The following is a 22,955-nucleotide window of genomic DNA, read 5'->3' as shown; positions in this document are numbered from 1 at the left end:
TTGGCAGTGAAGCATTATACAAGCAGAAGGTATTGTGCTTGCAGTCATTGCATACTCAGCAAATTTGGGTTTGCAGTGAATGTCGATGGCTGCAGGAGGTCCTGCTGGTTACCAGGAGTGCTGGTAGCAGTGCAGGTCTGTATTGGAGGTCTGCAGTACATGTTCTGTGTCACCAGGTTTGGTTTCTTCAGTTAAGAAAAATGTTGTGTCATTTCCTTCCACATCTTTCAGAATTGTGAATGGGATTTATCCTGCCAGTCTCTAAAAATCACACTGAAATCTTGGGCTTTTCACTAAGGTCAGTAAGTCTTCTGGAGTGAGCGAAGAGAGAACTCTTTCAGCATCGTATCCATTGAGCCTGAATCAGGCATCTCCAGAGAGTATTCAATTCTGCTTATTTTAGGAATGTGCCTTTTCCTGCTTCTTTTATAAACAGGCTGGGAGTGGGGGCTGACCTGCAGGCACTGTTCTGCACAGAGCCCCGGGGTTTTCCTTCAGAGAGCTGTCCTCTGGCTTGGCCAAGGCTCTGTTCCTCCATCCCCCTCTGATTCTTCTCACTGCTATTTGCCATGGGAGGGTGAGCATTTCTGCACCCAGAGGCTTAAACCAGCTCCTTGCTTTGCTGGATTAGTGGCTGTGTAAACATCAACTCACTTCCAAAAGACATATCAATTTTGTACAGCGTTCCAGAATCAAATTTAAACCCATGAAAACACCCCATGCCACAGAGATGGTAGTCTTCACGAAGTGCAAACGCTAGTCCAAAAGTGCAAGTTGCTTATTAATTTCTAGATTTGTAGGTTTAGAGTGGTCTGTGGGGATGTGGCTGCCAGTGGGGCAGGGTGTGTGGTTATTGCCTCGAAAAGGTGGCTTCTGCACAGCAACTTTGCTCTTGCCGGATATCTGACCTCGAGATACTTCCTTGGTGTTCTGAAGCGTGGCTGCATGTTTCGGTGTAAAGCTGCACAGCAAGGCATGACTCAGACTGCCACAGAGGCTGATGCCTCAAAGTTTTAGCTTTCCTTGATGGTTCATGTTTGCTCCATGTCCCACTTGGGCTCTGCTTACAGCATGGATCAGTGCTGCAGTGGCTGAGCGTCTCAGCCATCAGTACTTGATTTCACAGGAATTAATGCTCCCAATAACTTTCATCTGTTTTGTTGTTGGTTTTTTTTTTTTTTCTTGATCCCATTTGCCTAGTTAATGCTCTAGATGCAATTCTAAAGCTGCAAAAGGCTTTCATCCTGTGGAGGAGATTTAATTTTTAAACATATGATGATTAGCAGAATACAAAGGTGCTGATATTTGATTTGCAATTTCAGAATTAGTCTCACTACAGAGAAGTAATCCTCCTTTTCTCCCATTGCAACTTGATGAGTCTCTTATTTGAAATTAGAAGCTGCAGGGATTTCCATAAAAGTGTTGGTGTTTTTTTGTTTTTGTTTTTTCAATGAAAAAGGTCTATTCAAGTGTGTTTGATGAGGCAGTTAGTGAAAAATCTTGGAAAGCACGTTAAAGATTTCAAGGTTATGTCCATGTTTGTCTTTCTAAAATACTTAGCAAACATGCAGGAGTAATTTTAAGATCGCTTTCATGCAGCACACTATTTACAGCCTATTAAACAGGCTCCAGCTGGTCATTTAGCTGTTAAATAGGGGGATGTTAGTTCCTGGCAAGCTTACCTTTTGAATGCTTCAAGCTGCTTTTTTTCAGGGGAAACCGTCACTTTTTCAGGGATTCTGTGATATTTTTCTAGGGTTTAATTAAAAAAAGGAATGAGTGTAATAGGAAAATATATAAATCTTGTGCAAAATGTTTTTTTCTCTTAACAATGAGTTATATTCTGTTGCCACATTCTGTGGTCAAATACTGACACATGGTTTAGTTCCCACTCCACCACAGATTTCCAAAGATTCTTTTTAACTGTCTCGCGTATCCAGGCATCCTTCATTTTGCTGTATGTCCATAGCATAAAGCCTGCAGCTCAGCAGGGCCAGGCACTTAGCACTGACATGCAGGGTGAGCTTGCCATGGACATGCCCAGCTTGCTGGGAGGAGGCCGGCGTGTGGCTCTGCTCACATTAATCCCAGCTGCACCCAAATCAGCAGCCCTGTACCGAGGTTGTTCAGTCCCTGGGCAGATGGAAAAGCTGTTAAGTGGGAGATGAAGGAAGTGAGCCCTTATGGGAGGGCGGGCTGCTCGGTCACAGCCTTATATGGGAAAGGACGTTTTCCTTGTTAGCTTTACGGGGAGCCGGTGCCCAGAGCTGCATTCATCATGCAGATGCATTTCCACAGGAACATTTCTTTTCCAAATTGTCTTAGTCATAGTTTTAGCACTGTGTCACATCTTTGCTGGCTTATTTATATAGTCTGCGTGGGCTTGCTATACCACTGCTGGTCTGCCCTAAAAAGGTGAACTGTTTATAATTTTGGCCAGCAAGGCAGTACTAAACCAGTGCCGGCAGCTTTGGGCTTTATTCTTACTGAAAAGATCTCCCCATTATGGTCTGTGCCTAAAGCCAAACTGCAGGAGCAGTGGTGCGTCCCTTCACTGAGGGAAGTGAGGTTCCTATAACAGTCGGTGAAACCAGGCAAGGAGGAACCTAAATCCCAGCACATCAATAAGGCTTTCCCCTCAGGGCTGCTAGTCTGATGAGAGTGCTGTGTTCCTTGTGGCTGCTTCCCCTGCTGACCTCCATTCAGGCTCGTTCTCCATCTTCCAGTACATCTCCCAGTACAAGAAAGACAGGGAGCTGTTGGAGAGGGTCCAGAGGAGGGCCACGAAGATGATCAGGGGACTGGAGCACCTCCCCTATGAGGATAGGCTGAAGGAGCTGGGCTTGTTCAGCCTGGAGAAAAGAAGGCTGCGGGGCGACCTCATTGCAGCCTTTCAGTACCTAAAGGGAGCCTACAAACAGGAGGGGAATCAATTCTTTGAAAGGGTGAGTGACAGCAGGACAAGGGGAAATGGTTTTAAGCTGAGGGAAGGGAGATTTAGGTTGGACGTCAGGGGGAAGTTCTTTAAAGAGAGAGTGGTGAGGTACTGGAACAGGCTGCCCAGGGAGGTTGTGGATGCCCCATCCCTGGAGGTGTTCAAGGCCAGATTGGATGGGGCCCTGGGCAGTCTGGTCTAGCGTTAGGTGGGCTGGTTGGTGGCCCTGCGTGTGGCAGGGGGGTTGGAGATTCATCATCCTTGAGGTCCCTTCCAACCCTGGCAATTCTGTGATTCTGTGATTCTGCCTGCGCTTCCTGGATCACAATAACCCTCCCGTCCAGGTTTGCAGTTGCACATGTTTGATTTAGAAAGAGATTGCCTATAGAGTCTATTTTGTAAAGAGTATTCCTGACATACAAGTTTGCAAATGAAGGAATGCTCAAAAGTTACTTCAGATGTAATTCACAGGTTGTTTTTTCTGTTCCATTTTGTTATTTGGCTTTTTTCTTTTCTTTTCTTTTAACCAAAAAAATTTTTATGCGCATCTGCACGATATCCAGCAAAGTTATTCCACACCATATTTCTCTCAATTCTCTGATGTCCAGACTTCCCTGGCTCTCTGTCTGCAGGATCTGCTGAAGACACAAGTGGGCCAAAGTGATATGTCAGAAAAAATCTGACACATGTAATATTATTGTTGGATAAACTTTTGTTAACACAGGGTTGGCTTCTGTTTGAAACCTTCTCCACCAGGTTTTAGAGCAGCTGTCCTGTCTAAGTTATGGGTCTGTGTGTGCAGAGCAACAATTATGAATGGCCCTAAATCAGCGTGCAAAAACCAAAACTCAACTGCTGTGCTAATTTAAGCATCGTTCTCTTTGCTGCTAATTCATATGAATAATGGTATGTCTTCCAGAAAATGGCAGGTTCATTTTAAAGGACTGCCAAGTTTCCTTTTCCTTGGCTAAATTACAAGATAGCTTTTAGAACAAAAACTTGTTGTGAATTTTGATATTTTTAGGATGCCTGAAAGGGCCACAGTCAGCAGCAACATTTTAGGATTGCAAAGGAAATTGGCGGCCAGGATCCAAATTCACATTATTGTAATGAGCAGAAGAGAAATTAAATTTAAAATAACTTCAACATTTCAAATATATATATGAAAACAGAAAACTGACCCTACATACTACTGGAGTAGAAGAAAATCCGGGGGAAAAAAATGGTGTATGAAACTGATTTTTAGACCATAGTCCTGACTCTGGAATCCCAAGATGACTCTGGTATATGAAGTCTCTGCACTAATTCTTGAACACTGCTGCTCAGGCTGTAGGTTATAGTTCATAAGCATTCAAATCTTGTTTCACAAAGCATATAGATTATATAGTTTGCATGTACTTACTGCTCTGGCAGGTTTTCATTAAGGTTTGTAGCTTTGGGAAAAGGGTACAGTGTCTTTTTCTTAATAAGAAAGTTACCCGTTAATTTTCTCTTGCCTAAAGGAAAAAAAAAATAGCTGAGTGTTTATCAGTGATGCTGTACGTAACACCTTTTGACAGGAACTCGCTAGTTCGGAGTACAAGGTGCCAGGCTGGGCTGTAAAATGTCCTTTGAAGTTTCCTTGGAAAAAATTTTGAAAAGGGCCTGGAAGATTTTCTTGCCTTAAAGCAGAGACTCGAATAAGGAAGCTCTGTTTCTCTCTCATATTTCTCCATCATCTTTATTTTGAAGATTCTCTCTGATGACATACAGAGCATCAGTGTTTTTAAATAGGATGTTAATATGTTGTCAGGTTTTGGTTTTCACCCCGAGTTTGTCCAAATTCCTCATACCTTGATGGTTTATCTAACAGGAGTATTTCAAAAGAACGTAAGAAGCAGCTTCCTCCTTTGATATCTCATAAATACAGGGTTTGTCCACAAATGTGATTGTATCAGATGAAAACACATCCATCTGTCCAGTTGATGTGGACAAGGACATGTGATTTAAGTATTCTCTGTACCTAATTCCCCAGGGAAGGAACATAATTACACATGTTATTTGGTGCAGCTTTTTTTTTGCTCACTAATCACAGTAAATCACGCAATCTGGTTTTGTATTTCAGACTAATTTAACATTGCTCACATGGGCTGGCATTCTCTGTTGCTTGATATGGAGTGGATCTGCTCAGCAAGGTAAATCACTTGACTTTAGTGCTTAAAATGTTGCTTAAAAACGATTTAAATTTAGCAATTACTTAGGATGATTAATATGCTAGATGAGTTCCAATAGCAATATGTCACTCATGTCTCTTATTAATAACTTGTCTGTAGTTAGAACTTAGTTTATGGGACCAGTATGAAGCAAACTAAAATTATATTACTGTCAGCACTTCTTTATTTATAAAGTGACCTGTGTTCTTTCATAGGTGGAAGTGACTGCATAAAAGCCAATGCAAAGTCATGTGGGGAATGTATACAGGCAGGACCAAACTGTGGTTGGTGTAAAAAAACAGTAAGTATTGCACAATTCCTTTCATGGTTTGTTTGTTTTTCCCTTGGTTTCAAATTTAAATAAATACTTCAAATGTATAGAAATGTCTATTTTTGTCAGTTGTAGTTTCCTGTGGCTCTTAATCGAATCCATATTTGTACTTAGAAATTCAGTACCCTGATTTTCCCAGTGTCCTGGATTAAGGAGATCTTTTCACAACATGTTTACTTTTCTGTTTCTAAGTGTTAAGTGTCTGAAGATTTTACAGGCCATCTCGTAACTATTTAAAATCGTTGCAGCATGCAGTCCATCTGGACATATTTAAGTATATTCTTTCAGTGACATTAGAGTAAGAGGTAAATTAGGACAGACATAGATGGAGTAGAGGAAGAAGGTTGAGGTTTGTTTTTGAAAGGAAGATGTTCTCATTTTTGTGTAGAGTTGGGGGTGGGTGACTGGTTTGTGAGGATGGGTTTATTACGGTTGTTAAAGAGAACTGGGAAATTTTCCTGTTTCATCTATAAGATGATGTTGTGTTTTTACTCACATGCAGTGTGTGCTGACTGTCCCTCCACTCAGTTTGTAAGCTTTAGGCATTTCTAGTAAACTGACCTGACTTTAAAATTTAGCCTTAAGCAGTCAGATTTATTGGAGGCTTTCATCATCTTCTCATCAGGAGCTGACAAGCTGTAAGATGTATGTATATACATGTATACTTTGAGGAGAGGGAAAAATGAGATTGACTGTCCTCAGTTAGAAACCATATTTATTCGTATTTCAGATTAGAGCTTTTTTGTATGTTTGAGGGAATGGTAATTTGTGCTCTGAGCAAGGCTGGGTGTGGTTTGGTTTAGAGGTTTTTGTTGTTGTTGCTTTTTTTTCTTTTTCTTGCTAACGGATCTTGACTTTGGATTGAGTTTCTTCAAATAAAAAAAGAATTGTTGCCTGTCTTTCCCCTGCTCTGTCAGTGCATCTCCTTTGTTATATTGTGGACTACTGAGATGCTCTTACATAATCACTAATTAGAGCCTTTCAAAAAAAAAAAAAAGTGAAAAGGGAGGGTAATTGGAAAGTAGGCTGTACGAGTAAGTTCACGTAATTGTCAGCTGCGTGAAGATGTGAGCTTTTCCCATCAGCTGTAATTTCCAGAGTAGCTGATTTACAAAGATGTGCTGCTTCTGCCAGTGATGACATTGGAAATATATCCATTTTCTTTCATCTTGCTGATATCTTTTACACAGTTTAGCATAAATAGGTGCAAACTCCTGGATTAAGCTACAGTCACTGATGCGTTGAGTAAAATATGAACTATTGTGTTCTATTATTGTATTTTTTTAAAAGATGGAATAATGGTTAAAAAAAAAAAGTGTTGTGTGTGGAATATAACCAATTGCAGAGCTGTAAATGTAATGTTTACTCGTCCATATTTTCTAGGACTTTCTGCAAGAAGGAGAACCAACATCTGCCCGATGCGATGACTTGGCAGCACTGAAGAGTAAAGGCTGTCCTGAGCAAGATATAGAAAATCCCAGAGGTAGCAAACGGGTGCTTGAAGATAGAGAAGTAACAAATCGTAAGATAGGTGCTGCAGAGAAGCTGAAACCAGAGGCCATTACACAGATCCAGCCACAGAAATTAGTACTGCAACTAAGAGTCGGTAAGGACGGTTTCGTTCTAGTTTTTAGATGATTTTTCTGCCACCACCACCACAACTGCATTTGTGTATTGAATGTACAGTCATTCTGTTTCAGAAATGATCATTGTTCAGATTATATGAGTAATAGCAGGACTATTCAGGTTAACCCCAGGAGTTGAGGTACTTTAAATACTGACAGATTTTTATAAAAGATAAGGTAGTTTTTTATGTCTTGTTCCCAATGTATCTTCTGAGAAAACCGATACAGATCGTAAATATGTCTGCTTAGTTCATTAGATGTATCGAAAAGATTAGATTCTTTTGTTTTCAGTAATATGCAGTTGATTTTCTGCAGTGCTACTTCTTGGAATGGATGTGGAGGAGTGTGCAAAAGCCTAGAGAGACTAGGAGAACATATCCTATTGCTTGAGTTATTCCAGTTGTTCAAAGTCTGCGTGTCTGAGCTGACTGGTTTTGCAGTACGCAGCGAGATTTTCAGTTCGCTGTATAAAATAGGTTCCAGAAGCTAAAGAAGTGGACACAGAACTGAATTAATAAAAACAGAGCTGTTATGTACCATTTCAAACCCATAAAGATTTTATTCAAATGGATAGCAGGAAACAAGTCCTGTAGTTCACACAGTGCTTGAACATAGTGGAGACTTTCTTAAGGAGAGTTCCTAGGTGCTGTAAAGATGTCTAAAAAATACCTTGCATTTACCTGGAAGAAGAGCTTATGTATGGGGATCACTGCTTGTAGGGGGCTGCCGTAATAAATGCAAGGTGATCTGAGACAGCTTAGCATGATGAGAAGGAGAGAAAAGGAAGGAGCAGAAGTCCTCTTGCAGTTTTGGTGTTTAGTACTAGTTACCCTTTCAGCTTCAAGAGGCTAAATAATCATCACCCTGTTGACACAATGTTCAGCAGACACATGAGGGACCTGGGCAACTGAAACCTAATGACCCAAAAGCTCAGTTTACAGGCACTTCTCTTGGTCACAAGTTCTCTGATTAGAGACTGTGTGCATACACAGGGGATGTTTGTTTTCTGTGCAGGCACTTTTAAGCAGTAGCTAAGGAAACTCTAAATTTTTTGTTTTGTTCTGTTTGTTGGTTTGTTTGTTTTTTTAACAAAACACGCTGCATAGCTGCCAGACCCATGTATTCATCTCCTTTACCCATCCTATTTTCCTAATATTAAGCAAATATTTGCTAACTGTTGAGCAGACTTAATCAGCAGCAGAATCCCTATTAGTGACTGAAGGATGGGGTAGAAAAAAAGACTTTTAATTCCATTCCTTATTTCATATACAATAGGCAAGAGAATTGTCTTCCATTTAACTTGAGGGCAATTCTGTGCTGTCCTCCAACATCAGAGCAGGACATGTGCTTCTGTTGGCAAAGATCAGGGCCTGGGCTTCCAATCGCAACAGACAATAACAAACTCTCACTGCTATTTCTACATTCTCAGTCTATACTTGATGCAGAGTGCCTTTAAATATTCTACCCAGAACTGTTGTTTTATAAACCTATTTTAACATAGTTATTCCTAAACTAGACTCTTAGAATTCCTGCAGTCATCTTGAATGCAAATAGATATGGAAAAATTTGTGTTATTAGATCTTACAGGAACCTTGTTAAAATTATTGCAAGCATCAAGATTTAAAATTGCAGTAAGTAAGAAAGACACAATTTTTGTCAGGCTAGTATCTTCTGTGGGGAGATAAAATGCCTTAGATGTGTGGTGTTGGGCATCTGAAAGAAATGCTCTGTGAATTTTTTTCATTGTAATTTCATGTTAATCATATCAATTAACAGAAGAAAAAAAGATCACCATTAATTAGTTCAAAACCTCCATCAATATCTGTAAGACTTGACTTTAAAAGGCATTTTTCCTGCCAGTGTGCTTATTGTGGAATTTATAATGGCTTCTGTTTGTTGTTTAATCTGTGAAACAGGGGAACCGCAAACATTTTCATTAAAGTTTAAGAGAGCTGAAGATTACCCCATTGACCTTTATTATCTTATGGACCTCTCCTATTCTATGAAAGATGACTTAGAGAATGTGAAAAGCCTTGGAACAGCTCTAATGCGTGAGATGGAAAAGATAACCTCAGATTTTCGAATCGGTAAGAAAGATTTGTTATTAAAATGTTTCCTTCCTGATGTTCTTCACACAATTACATATGGAGAGGAATTTTTTTTTAAACTAGCAGTATTGTGACTGAATAGAATCTATTAAGCAATATGGAAATACGTGGTGGAGAAAGTAGAATGTAAACAACTATGAGGAGCATTCCTAATGTCAGATCATCTATAATGAGTTTGCATTCTGTAAATAAGAAAGCTACATTCTTCAGCTCACAGAGTTTTTCTCATTTTTTTTTCTTAGGATTTGGCTCTTTTGTGGAGAAAACTGTGATGCCATATATAAGTACAACACCAGCTAAACTCAGAAATCCTTGTACAGGTGACCAGAACTGTACGAGTCCATTTAGCTATAAAAATGTGCTTAGTCTTACTAGTGAAGGAAATAAGTTCAATGAGCTTGTAGGTAAACAGCACATTTCTGGGAATCTGGATTCTCCTGAAGGTGGATTTGATGCAATAATGCAAGTTGCTGTTTGTGGGGTAAGCGTGTATTGGTTTTTTTAAAGTGAAATGTTCTAATTGTTGCTCAGTTAGATGAAATATAACAATAATACAGCTTAGTGTTCATGGTAGCTGGCCTGATGTTTCAGTTTGTCCCACTTTTGCTAGCAATGTAAGGTATGCTAGGCAGACCGCATGAACACATTGACTTGTGTTGTGTAGACGTGCTGGTTTCATCCATTCACTACGTGTGAAGAACATGGTCCCAGGTTGTGTTCACAGAAGATCAATGCATTCCAAAATTGGTGTTTTTAGAGGTTTCTGTAAAAGAAAAGTCAAATTCTGCTCACAAGTGTATGGAGTTGTGAATTGGCAATTATGCTCCAATTATTACAGTGTTATATGCTGCTTCTAGCTTAGGTTTCAGAGTAGCCTGATGAATGGTAATTCCTACCAGCTTCTTAGACAGAAGTAGGTCAAAACAAGACTGTTGTATGGTTTTGGAGTTCTTATCCAGATCACTGCTGTCTTTCATGTTTCTGATCTGACAGACAGTTCTATGTTCCTATGCAATACCAACTCCCCAAAAATGATATCTGAGTTTACTCTTTGTTACTGTACTGTTATGCTGTTGATGAGTGTAAGGTGTCAGGGCTTCATGAAGCAATCCAGAGTCTTGTTTTAAAAGAGCAGATGGAATGTTCATTACCTTTGGTGAAAATCCTACAGCAAATATTTTAGAGCACACAATTAAATATGATGCCTTCATTGTGTGGCTTCTCCTACGTTTATCGTGCACTCTCTATTTTTATTATGCACTTAACTCTTCAATGTTGGTCCATATTGCTAAAAAAGAGTTGTACAAAATACCTGAACTGGTTGTTGTTTTTCTTCCTAAGGACCAGATTGGATGGAGAAATGTTACAAGGTTATTGGTGTTCTCCACGGATGCTGGATTTCACTTTGCAGGGGATGGTAAACTTGGTGGAATTGTCTTACCAAATGATGGGAAATGTCACCTGGAAAACAATATGTACACAATGAGCCACTATTATGTAAGTCTTTACTTTGTCTTTAGGGAAATCAATATTTTCTGGTGCTTAACTCAAAAAAATAATAATAATAAAAAATCAATTCTGAATGCTACATCTTTTGGAATTTACCCTTTTGCCTCTCTGTTAAATCAAATGACATGAGAAAAGCAAAACTGCAAGAGTTAATGTTGTTGTAGTTGGAAAACTTCTGGAAATGTCAACTTTCATTTGTGGTGCTTAATAACTCTGCTCGTCCACTGGCAAACTGTGGTGCTGGCTCTATCCTGTTATTTCATCCTTTCTCTATTATTTGTGCTTAGAAGTATTTCTACTACTGCCCAGTTACATATAGCATCATACTTAGCTTATTTTACTTTAGGACCCAAATGATAGATTCAGCTGTCTCTGTTCATGAGGGTTGGCTTTTTATTTCATTCCATTTCATTTTTAAGTCTGTTAGGCATTTTGAGTCATTTGAGCCTGAGCTCTTGCTGATTGAGTTCGCTGCTCATAATTTTGCATTAATTGCTAATTGAAATTCTGTAGAATCCTAAGACTATTTGAAATCTTACCATACCAAATTTATGGTAAGTAGGTTAGCCACTCTGGTTTATTGAGAGGTGGAGTAGAGGAAAGATGAAAAGAAAAACATTTACTGAATAGAGTAAACACAGTAAGCTTTACCAAGTTTGCACATTCATGTGTTCCTAAATTTAAGAGAACGTTTCTCCAGTGACAACTTAAAACTTATTCTGGAACAGTAGCAGAACTGGTTTTAATGGTATTAAGTCAGATACCTCTTCACAAATGTGTGGAAAAATGTTGAAGGTAACTGTGAGAATATTGAAATCAGAAATTGGAGGATTTCAGTGTCAAGGAATATGACAGCATTTCTGTTGACCTTCCAAAATCGGCATATATACAATCTTTTCAATGGATATTGGTTTGCAGGGGTGGCTTTGATTTGGAGCTATAAGATAAGCTGGAATGAAGTCTTATGAATGCTTCTAAAATTCTTTTGTATTTATAACATCAAAATATTAACAATTATTTTCTACCTGAGTATCATAACTTTGATTTGCTTTATGTATTTATTTAATTTAAACAGGATTATCCCTCTATTGCTCATCTGGTACAGAAGCTTAGTGAGAACAATATTCAGACAATTTTTGCTGTTACTGAAGAGTTTCAGGCAGTTTATAAGGTAAGGATATATAATGCATTTTCTGGTCTCTGAACTTCTTTTCCCTGAAGAGACTGACAGCTAAGAGGCTGGCTTAGATCTGGACTGAATTTATTCCAGTTGCTTGATACGAAATTAGAAGAAGTACAGATGGAAATGATCACAGAGCCAGTATTTGGTTATTTATGCTTTTATTATTAAGCTTTTCCCCTTCTCCCCACTTGTTCAAAGTGATGCTGTGTGTGTACATAATTTCCGAGGAGAAAATGGATCTTGTACTTCTTAGGAAGAGAATCCTCCTTGACTTTCTTAATAAGTAAAAGGAGGTGGAGAACGTATTTGTAATGCTACTTTTTATGAATGTTTTTACAGCAAAATAGCTTAGGAAAGTGTAGCCACTTATGAAGGAACATGTTTTGTTCTTTGTGATCTGTTTATATTCCTCATGTTAAAATTAACTGAACTGCTGCGTGTGATTATGAAATAGGAAATGACTGTGTGAAGGAGATGCATTTTTTTTCCTCCTTTCAAATTTTAAGGTTTGTTTTTTTTCTTCTGGAAATCATAAATTGTATACCTACCTTAACAACTGTTGTGCTTCTTTTTTAAAATCATGGACATCTGTGGCTAATTTTTGCAAGAGAACATCTTTATTTTATTCTGTTACAAGTAACATGAATGCCTTAATTGCCAAAGTGCAGAAGAGAAAGGTGAATATTTGTTTATTCCAGCGTGCTTGGTATGATCTCAAAAATCTGACAACACTTCAGCCTTATTTTTTGAAGTAATGCACTGCCACCACACACACATCTACAGTGCAGTTTATACTTGGATTCTTAGCAAGGCTGTAATTTTCCTTTTACTTCCATAAATATTTACAGGAACTGAAAAACCTGATACCAAAATCAGCAGTGGGAACGTTGTCTTCCAATTCCAGCAATGTCATTCAGTTGATCATTGATGCATACAATGTAAGTTCAAATCTTGTTTGCATGGTATTTGTTTTCCTTGTTTCTAAGTTGTTACAAATTTTTCCAAGGTGGATTTTAAATTTTTCTACAAAACAGGAGATTAGTATTGTGAAAGATAAATATAAAACCACATCAGGCATTCAGACACTGGCAATGGAGATTAGAAGGCTACAGAGATTCACTGTTAAAGTTACTTAAAACAAAAATAGAAAGAAAAGAAGTTGTCATCATTTTTTTCCCTTCAAAAAAAAAGAGACAAACCTGTTTCTTCAGAGCCTTCAGATTTTTACCTGCCTTTCTTCTATATGAAAAAGCAGAGGCCCACTTTGCACTCTCTTGACACCAAGAAAAATGTTTTCATCAACACCGGTGGCTCCTACATTTGGACCCAGAATATTTTCCTCATAGCTGTGCTGTACCAAGAAGCACCATTCCCTCTTCAGAACACACAGCACAAACAAATGTCTCCCAATGCCCACATGTAGCAGGGCTGAGGTGTGATAAGGGGTTACCTGGCATGGCCATGGGCAGCCCTAAGCTGGGCTTTCTGGGCACCCCAGCACTGCCCAGCCCCAAGAGTGTCCCTCTCTGCTGGGCACAGGCAGAGTCCATAGCATTTCCTTCTGCCTACAGTACACCTGAGGGGGGGCATCGTGCTTGGATTCTGTTGTGTTCAGAGCCAGAGACAGCTCATGTTCCCCATAAGAGCCACTGAACACAACACACATCAGAGCTGGGATCGAGTCCCAAAGCCTTTTCTGCTCATTTTCCCACATGTCCTGCACTTCCCAGTGTATAGATGGCTCTGCATCAGTAGGAGGGTCAGAATGCTACCTTGCTCAGACTGTCCTGGATTTTTCCATCAAAATGCTTTTGCAACTCCATTCTGAGTTAGCTAATAACTACTGGTTTAGTCCCTTTCTTCAGAGGTGATCCTGGAAAACAGTAAGCTACCAAAAGGAGTGACAATCAGTTACAAGTCATACTGCAAGAATGGAGTGAACGACACACAGGAAGACGGAAGAAAATGTTCCAACATTTCAATAGGAGATGAGGTAACCAACAATGCATGTGCTACTCTCAAATTTCACTTAAAATCTCTAATGCTTGGTGTTTTCTTTATTTTGTACGAAGTTCCTTTTAATAAAGTGAGACTTCATTTATTTTTGTTTGCAGGTTAGGTTTGAGATTAATGTAACAGCAAATGAATGTCCAAAGAAAGGACAAAATGAAACAATTAAAATTAAACCACTGGGATTCACTGAAGAAGTGGAAATCAATCTGCAGTTCATCTGTGATTGTCTGTGTCAAAGCGAAGGAGAACCGAATAGCCCCGCCTGCCATGATGGAAATGGGACGTTTGAATGTGGAGCATGCAGGTAGATAAACAGACAGCTTATTTATCTTTGCAAAAGGGAAATATGAACTATAGCTTTGTTTGCTTAATTGAAGATGATTTGAGTTTAATAGTTTTTGAGTGGAAGAAGAATTATTATTGTTATGGTTCTATTTCCTGTAGAGCATTTTGACATACCTCATCTCTGCAAATAATCTGTGCTGAAAGTCATACTATTTGATTGATATTGTTGTACAAGTCAGAATTAGAATTTGGCCTTGATTTAATCCCTTAAAGGATATAGGCCTTAATGCTTTATTTTATTTCCCACATTTAATTTTAAAGTTTGTGTTTATGGCAGAGAAAATTAATGATTACTTTGTGATATTTTTGCAAATATTCATACTGATTTAATTTTATCTTTCTAATGTAAAGTCTACTGATTTCAAGTTCAGAGGCTTTCTAGTTTGTGATAGGAGCTCCTACCCAGATTGGCACCAGTTGCTTCAAAGAAGGGAAAAGTAAAAAGAGCAGCCTTTTATTTTGGATGACTTATCCCCTCCTTGCTCTCTTTTTCTTGCTTTCTTTGTAACTTTTGGGGGCCTTATAATATTTCTTTCAATTGCATTGTAAATCTTTAGGCATAGATCTAATCATTTGTATAATTATGCTTTTGTAACTTCCATTTTTTCCCATTATACTGGATTTTCTGGAGTTAAATCCCAGCAGGAGAGTAGTTAAATATCAACTTAGTAAGTCAGGGTTTAAGCCATTTTTTCTGAAGACAGCAAAAATGAAAAGCATTTCTTGTTGGAAACGCTTGAGACATGAATGGTAAAGAGCTGAATGCAATTAAGTACTTCCCTAGGAAAACAGGACCCAGGACTTCAGGGAGCTGTATGGGATGGTTCCTGCTCAGTAAACTGCATCTATAAATAAATAAAAATATAAAAACGTTATAAATCTTGTTCTTAAAACCTTGTGACTATTTATTAAAAACAATGGATACGTTATTGACTTCTAGCTTATGGGACTTCGAGTATAGGACAGTCTTCCTGGTGAGGCTGATGACAGTAGCTTACTGAGCTTGAAAGACTGAGTTATGACTAATACCTTAATATTAAGTAAGCTGAGGAATAAGCTACATCAGATCTATATACAATAGATAAACTGCTTAATTTTGCAGTTATTTTTTATGTTCCCTTTAAATAATGGAAGCAGCTTCTTCCATCCTTGTCCATAGAAAGAGTTATTAAACTTAGTATCACTGTTACTGATGTCGCTGTGGTTTGTTGCAAGGGTAAAATCTCCAGGTAAGAACAGCATTTTTCATTTGCAACAGCAGCAATTTTGTGATGGAAGCATTATCTCTGATTGTCTTGTTGACAGTAGCTTGTCAATAGCTGAACAAGAATAACCTCCATTTGTTCATCAGTGTTTTAGCCTTGACAGTGAGCATGCTGAATCCCAAAGGTCCCAGTTGAATTTGCTGGTGCTCAGCAGCTCTGAAGATCAGCTGCTCCCCTGCCTAATTGCTATTCTTGGGAGATTTCTTTCACTGAAATTTGACAGCAGCTACATCGAGCAGTTATTGTCACTTAAAAGTAGTTATTGTTCTGTCACACCAGATTAATAGTGGTTATGTAGCAATCTAGCTAGGGGTGGTAACACTTCTTCTCATCTGGAAAAAGTTATCAATATAAGATCATTTTCATCCAGCTAAATCCAGCAGCTTCAAGAGCTGTTTTATTTGCCAAGAGAGGTGGATTTTCACATTTTCAGTCATGTTCTTACCTTGCAGATGTAATGAAGGACGTATTGGAAGACTTTGTGAATGTAGTACAGATGAAGTAAATAGTGAGGATATGGATGCTTACTGCAGAAGGGAGAACAGTACAGAAATATGCAGCAACAATGGAGAGTGCATTTGTGGACAGTGCGTATGCAAGAAAAGAGAAAACACCAACGAAGTGTATTCTGGCAAATATTGTGAATGTGATAACTTCAACTGCGATCGATCAAACGGTTTGATTTGTGGAGGTGAGAAATTACTTCAGACTTCTCTGTAAGAAAAGTGATCAATAGCTTACAAATCTGTCAACTGTAGCCTGTAAAGTAGTTGCACTTACCTTAAAAATACATAGCTACGTGATAACAGAGGTAACACGCAGACTTTCAGTGGTTGAAAACAGCTGTTAATAAAACAGCCCTTTGCAGTCATGAGCAGAGAATGTGTTTATACACATTTCATCTTCCTTAAATCACAGCTCCAAGAAGGATGTAAAATGAATTTGGCTTCTGCTGTTTATTACAGAATTATGCTCAGATATTATAGTAAAGAATGCTGAGACAACTGTCCTGACATTATAAAGTTGTACTGGCTCAGTTTAACCACTGTGTCAATAAAAAGAGATAATGACCTCACTTACAGCTTAGTGTTTGAATTGGTGCTTGACAAGATACCAGTGAGATGCTGTCTTGAGGCTATTCTAGAGGTGAGTGAAGCTCAGAATGTGCAAGACCCAGGGAGACACCTTAAGTGCTTGAAACAAGATTCTAAATGGCAGTTAATTCTGGGATCAAAAGCAATTTAGAAAATCCTTTAGCACCTACTGCCTAATTTAATGTTGATGCACATATTTTTGCCTTTTAACTTCCTTAGGCTCCTTTATATGTGGAAGTGTTCAGTGGGTATATAACTACTACTTCAGTCTTGACTCTGATCCAGAAATAAAACAAAGAAGCCACTAAGCTTTAACAGAATTAAGAGAATACCTAGTCTGCCTGGTTCTTTCAGAGTACGCCTGTTGCTCATCAGTTGTCCAGAGGATAGGAGCGATGGTGGTGTTGTCCTAAGATGATATGTGGTGACAGATGAGCAATGACCTAAGCACTTTATTTCCTGTGGAGATGGAGAGATGTAGCCGTAGATCTTTCCATACAAACTGCCCTGTTGGGGATGCAAGTTGCAGCAGTTGAATGAGTTTTTAGGGAGCTAAGGTCTTTCATTTTTCTGTGATATGAAGTCCAAGATCTTTTTAGATCTTACTTTATAAATTTATGTAAAGATAGGTTCAGAGACGGTAGTGATCAGTTATTTTATTTATGAAAGGAAATCCAAATGTAGGAAATCGGGAAAAGGAGAGAAACCTCAGTAAGTAGAGTTTCTTTCAAGGAATTAAATCTGTAGCTCTTTTGCTTTATTAGTGTCTTCCCTTTTTTGCCCACTGGGGTTCTCTTTTCCCTGTGTCTATCCTAAAGTGGCAAACATTTGTTTCTTACTGTCATGACTGTGTTTAATGTTTGACTATATTTCACTGAAATATCTTTTCAATGCACAGGAAATGGTATCTGCAAATGCAGAGTGTGTGAGTGTTTCCCCAACTTCACTGGCAGTGCTTGTGACTGTTCTTTGGATACCACTCCATGCATGGCAGCAAACGGACAGATTTGCAATGGAAGGGGAACTTGTGAATGTGGTACTTGTAATTGTACAGATCCCAAATTCCAAGGCACCACATGTGAGATGTGTCAGACTTGCCTTGGTGTCTGTGCAGAGCACAAGTAAGTAACTAGAAAGCCAAATCCCATATGTTTGTTTGGTTCTGTGATACATACTTATGCTGAATTTTGAAATGAGACTCTTGATACGGTGCTCTATCCTGAAATGTAGGAATATCATGTAATCCCTTTAGATAATGGAAGTTGTTGGATGAGGATCAAGAAATACAAAATAAACAGAATTTTGATTGATCCCAAATAGACTATTTATGTCTTAAATTCTTTCCCTGCTGTTTTTGTGCTACGCACTGAATTGTGTGTGTTGTTAAATCAGTTTTATCCATTCAGATTGATTTGATTGACTTGGACAGGTTACAGCTTTATGTATGATTACCAACAGCCAAAATTCTGTGGGGCTGAAGAAAGCGTAGGCCTAATGCAACAGGCTGTGAAGTCCCATCATCTTGGCCTTTTGAAATTCACATAGCAGAAATAAACACAAGTATACTGCTGTTTCCGGAAGAGTTAAAATTTCAGCTGAGCACTTTTTTAAGACTTCTGTTTTATTTTAAGATGTTAAAAAAAAAAAAAAACATTGAAAGAATGCCATCGTGCTGTTATTATCGAATAGACATTATTATTAATTATTCTTTACAGGAAAAAACTAAACCTTAATGTGTGAGGGCCAATGAAATTTGCATCCCTGTCTTAGGAAATCCAGGTTTTTGGAAGTGAAGGATTTTCTGCGTACAAACTTTTGAAATAAATTTATGATTGGTGGCTATGCTGATTCCTGGTATTAAGGATTCTCTCAGCTGCTGCAAAAATCCTGATCAGTCTGCTTTTTTTCAGTGAAGTATTCAGAGTGATAACTTACCATAAAACTCCTCACCCAGTTTGTCCTTTTTAGCCCAGTATCTCAGATAGTGTTTTATTGTAAACCTTCTGTTCCTACCCTATCTTGTCTAAAGATATTCATTTTCCTGGTGGAAACGTTGAAAAAGTTGTAGATATGATTCCTTTTAGGCATTTAGTTCTTTTGGGTTGGTTGGTTTTTTCCCTTCCCTTTCCTTGAAGCTTGTGAGTCATTTGGTTAAACAGGAATTTGCTAAAGCGGGTCTTTGTTAATCTAAAGGTACATCAGTGTTCTGACTGGTAAAAAAGTCATGTTTTTTTGTTTGTTTTTTTTTTGGCTCTTATGTTCACGTTGTTTTTTTCTCTTCCTCCTTTACATTTCTTTACATTAAATGCTAAAAAGTTTTTGTGAACATATGAGAAAGCATTGTTTCTGATCATGTATTTCCACAGGGACTGTGTTCAGTGCAGAGCTTTCGAGAAGGGAGAAAAAAAGGAAACATGTTCTCAGGAATGCATGCATTTTAACATGACACGGGTAGAAAGTCGAGACAAATTGCCACAGCCTGGCCAGCCCGATCCACTGTCTCACTGCAAAGAAAAGGACGTTGATGACTGCTGGTTCTACTTCACATACTCTGTCAATTCAATTGGTGAAGCCAATGTCCACGTGGTAGAGACACCAGGTATGAAACCTAATGTTGCCTTCTCTTCCTTCCTTCACCTTAATTCTCACAGATGTTGTGTACTATGAAGTAGCTCTGGTTGTTTTGCCTGAGTTGCATTCAGAAACAGTATCTGTTCCTTGCGTGAGAGTTGTGGATATCCAGAACCAAAGTGGCATTTAAAAAATCGAAGTCTCTCTAGACCTGTTTTTTCTAAGCTTTGGGCTGACAGAAACAAGTTTGGTTTTATGTGTGTCTGTTTTTTGAATCAGAGATGCAAGTTTGTTTTTCATGTGTTTCATGTTTGGTACCTTTGGGCTTGTATTACTTCTCCTGCAGTGACTTGTATGTATCTGAATTTTGCTTTCTGTTTTTTGACTGAGCTTATACTGCAGAATAGAAGTAGTAGTGCATGTGGATTTTTGTTGTCATTTTTTATTTTTAACAAATGGAAACCAGTCTTAAACCCAAAGGGGGAAAAAAAAACCACTCAGATTTTTATAAGCCTTACACAAAATATAAGCCTTGTTTGTATGTTGATATGCTTAGAACTCGTCAAGGAATTTTGGGGATCTGATGACTTGAATGATCATCTCTTAAAATCCATCAGTTGTTAAATTCTTCCTGAGTTAAATAGCACTTCCAATTAAGAATATTTAAAATTCTTTAGAAATGTTTTCTAAAGTATTGAGAGGAAGATCTTAATCACCATATTCTCTTTGGACAAGTCAACCCACCTGGGTTTTTCAACCCAACCTGTCCTTTTCTTCCCATATAAATTTATGTTGCCTTAGATAAGAGTGGAACCAAGCCTTGTGCAGAGTTTGTATTCTGCAAGAGGATTTTGTATGATACGGGCATGAGAGGAGCAAGCTCTGTCTGGCAGAGCTAGGTTTGGTGGAGCAGATGTTCACTCCTTACTCATTCCCAAAGAATCCCTGCCCTATCTCTTCCCGCTTCTCACCCCTACAGCAGCATCTACCAAGATTAGGAGTCCACAGTTTGTGTGGAATCACTGTTCATATAGACACAGGAGTAACAGGAATTCTCTTTGCTTGTGATACCTTCAGTCCGTGCCTTGAACTCTACAGAAGCCCTCCATCAGTTTGTGACTATTGAGAATTTTTCTTTAACTCAGTTAATTTCAAGGTTATTTTTCCCCATTAGTTTATGCGTTTTTCAATTGTGTTATTACTTTCAAACATTTATTTATTTTGAAGATGTGCAATATTTTTATCCAAAGATTTTATTTTTTTTTTTACGCTTGGCAGAGACCAATTCCTAAGATGAGAAAATATCCTAAAAACATTGTCCCATAGAAGTGTTAATTGCTAAATATGTAGAAATAAGTAATGGATCTAATCTGAGATAAAAAATGAGGAACACCATTTCCTTATAATGCTCTCTATAGAGGCTGTTGACTGACAAACTAGACATTTGTCCCTCTAGCACCATCTTTGATTTAGAGCTCCTGCATGTTTAAATACAATTACTAGTTATTTTATCCAAGTTCTCTAAATGGATAGCTTAAGAGGTTACCAGTGTGTTGATTTCATCATCAAAATAATGATTATTCTATTGCTAAGATTAAACAAAAAAATAGAAGGACAGATATCTGGAACGTTCCAAAGATGTGCTATTCCAAACTTCTGTAATTTGACATGAAAGTAGCATTAGCGTTTCTCAGATATTTGAAATAATGACTTAAGTACAAAATGAACATTTTTAAAAGCATCTGAACAGTCATTACCTGTACCATTTTGTAAAGTCATGTTTCTCTTGTTTTTGTGCCCTAGAATGCCCTAGTGGCCCTGACATCATACCCATTGTAGCTGGCGTGGTTGCTGGAATTGTTCTCATTGGACTTGCATTGTTATTGATTTGGAAACTACTAATGATCATTCATGACAGAAGAGAATTTGCTAAATTTGAAAAGGAGAAGATGAATGCCAAGTGGGATACGGTAAGCTGGGGAGGCTTTTATCTCTATGACAGCTATGGTAGTTGGTGAGGAATAGATTTCTTTTGTCAAATGCCCTTCGTGTTTCAGATTTGTTTCTCCGTAGGACAGGAATTTCTCCCAATTCCTCCTTTTTTGTTTCCGATTTTTTTTTCCATAGGGCAGGAATACAGAAGTATCCTTATTTTAAGCTGACTAGAAACAAGTGTAATTTGTTATTAATAAAAATAAATAAGATCTCTTCAAGAAGTACATCTTGACTTAGAAAAGTGAGTAGTAACTTCAGTTGGAATAAAATTTCAGAGAGAAAATGTGATGGTGACAGAATAGTTCAGCAAGAGATTTCGTTAACAAAACAATGGTTGCTACTGGTTTGTTGAAATCTTCTCAACCTCTTGACAACAAAAAAAATGTCAGAAATGTAAGCCTTTGGTCCGTAGGCTTAGGCATGCTTTTGGGTTTCTGCTCTGGGAAAATGTAGGCATCTGCTAATTCCCGTGTACACTGGATGAGAAGAATTTTTTAAAAATCTCTTAGGAAATCTTTTTATTTAAGAAAATGAATTAGTTCTACACTGGAAAAAATGTTACTAACACTTTTCTTTACGTTTATATAGCATGATTTTTTGGGTGATACTTGAGAATGTTACTTTTTTTTTCCTGTTGAATTATTTGAAATTGACCATTTCTTTTACTTCAGCAAGAAAACCCAATATACAAGAGTCCTATTAACAATTTCAAGAACCCAAACTATGGACGTAAAGCTGGTCTCTAAGTCTCAGTTTGTATCTTCTTTCATTTTCTTCCTTTTGTTTCCTTTGCATGTCACTTCAAACTCACTGTGTGTCACAGTCAGTTAATCACAATTTGAGTCTTGCACAGTTTATCTACTGCTGCTTTGGTTCTGGGGTTTTAAAGAATGCAATTTGAAAATCTAACTTGTTTTGACAGAAGGATTGCTTACTTACTAATACCACCAGTACTGGCTTACAAAACTATTCTACAAGTTATTTATTTTCATTATGGATTTATTTTCATTGTGGATAAATATGTGGGTATACAACAAAATAGTAGATAGGATTTACAAAGCTCTCTGGATTGTGAAGAAAAACAGAAATTCAGGGAAGGATTTATCTTCTACTCCCTCAAATCAGCAGTGAGTTTGCTTGAAGCTGGTATGTTTTCAAACCTAGTTTAGATGTTCTTGAGATATCCCAGCTTGTCAATACTACTGTTGTTTTTTTTTTGGTTTTTGGGGTTTTTTTTTAATTAGAATAAGCCTAGAAACATTCAGAGTAGCCTCACAGGGTGAGGCCAACTGCTTTGGCTTATCAACGTAGAACTATCCCATATTTGGAGTGTCAAATGCATATTCTTTGCTGCTTTGGTAATTAAATATGCACCTAATTCTTTCAATTCCTATTTCTGTTAGAACTGGTAGTATCAGCCCTTGTAGCTCAGTCAGCTTAGGGCCCTCCTTTGAAAAGAACATTCACACAAGAGCAGAAAATGTTCTTGTCCCCTCTGAATGTATTTTGCCTCAGTTTCTGAGTCCTATTAAACTTTGTGAGAACCCCTAATTTCTGTTTGGAACTGCTAACTTCAGTTCTCTTCGTCCCCAACAAGAAACAGCAGCACCCCAAACACCAAGATGGTAAACCAGAAGTGACAGATAACCTACACGGACTTTGCTCTTGCACTCTCCTGAGCCCTTTAGGGGGTCTCCTCCTTCCCTGAGACGCCCAGTTGCTGGTGAAGGAGATGAATGATGATAGTGAGGGAATGGATGTCAAATGAATGTTGAGGGATAAGAAATAT

At 38.1% G+C, this 22,955-nt stretch overlaps 1 protein-coding gene across 1 annotated transcript in view; it reads left to right on the top strand.

Moving 5' to 3' along the window:
* ITGB1 (integrin subunit beta 1) overlaps positions 1-22,955 on the top strand; it is a 41,906-nt gene that overhangs the window by 13,411 nt on the left and 5,540 nt on the right. The window contains exons 2-15 of the mRNA XM_031616036.2: positions 5,040-5,109; positions 5,343-5,428; positions 6,842-7,064; positions 9,000-9,170; positions 9,434-9,672; positions 10,533-10,688; positions 11,776-11,871; positions 12,732-12,821; positions 13,736-13,876; positions 13,998-14,200; positions 15,959-16,197; positions 17,499-17,721; positions 18,967-19,199; positions 20,975-21,141. Of these exons, the coding sequence (XP_031471896.1) occupies positions 5,040-5,109; positions 5,343-5,428; positions 6,842-7,064; positions 9,000-9,170; positions 9,434-9,672; positions 10,533-10,688; positions 11,776-11,871; positions 12,732-12,821; positions 13,736-13,876; positions 13,998-14,200; positions 15,959-16,197; positions 17,499-17,721; positions 18,967-19,199; positions 20,975-21,141 (2,337 nt within the window). The remainder of the gene's footprint in view (positions 1-5,039; positions 5,110-5,342; positions 5,429-6,841; positions 7,065-8,999; positions 9,171-9,433; positions 9,673-10,532; positions 10,689-11,775; positions 11,872-12,731; positions 12,822-13,735; positions 13,877-13,997; positions 14,201-15,958; positions 16,198-17,498; positions 17,722-18,966; positions 19,200-20,974; positions 21,142-22,955) is intronic.

The sequence above is a fragment of the Phasianus colchicus genome, chromosome 6 (assembly GCF_987193195.1).
Source record: "Phasianus colchicus chromosome 6, bPhaCol1.hap1.1, whole genome shotgun sequence".
NCBI lineage: Eukaryota > Metazoa > Chordata > Aves > Galliformes > Phasianidae > Phasianus > Phasianus colchicus.
This window is presented reverse-complemented; position numbering and strand designations above follow the sequence as displayed.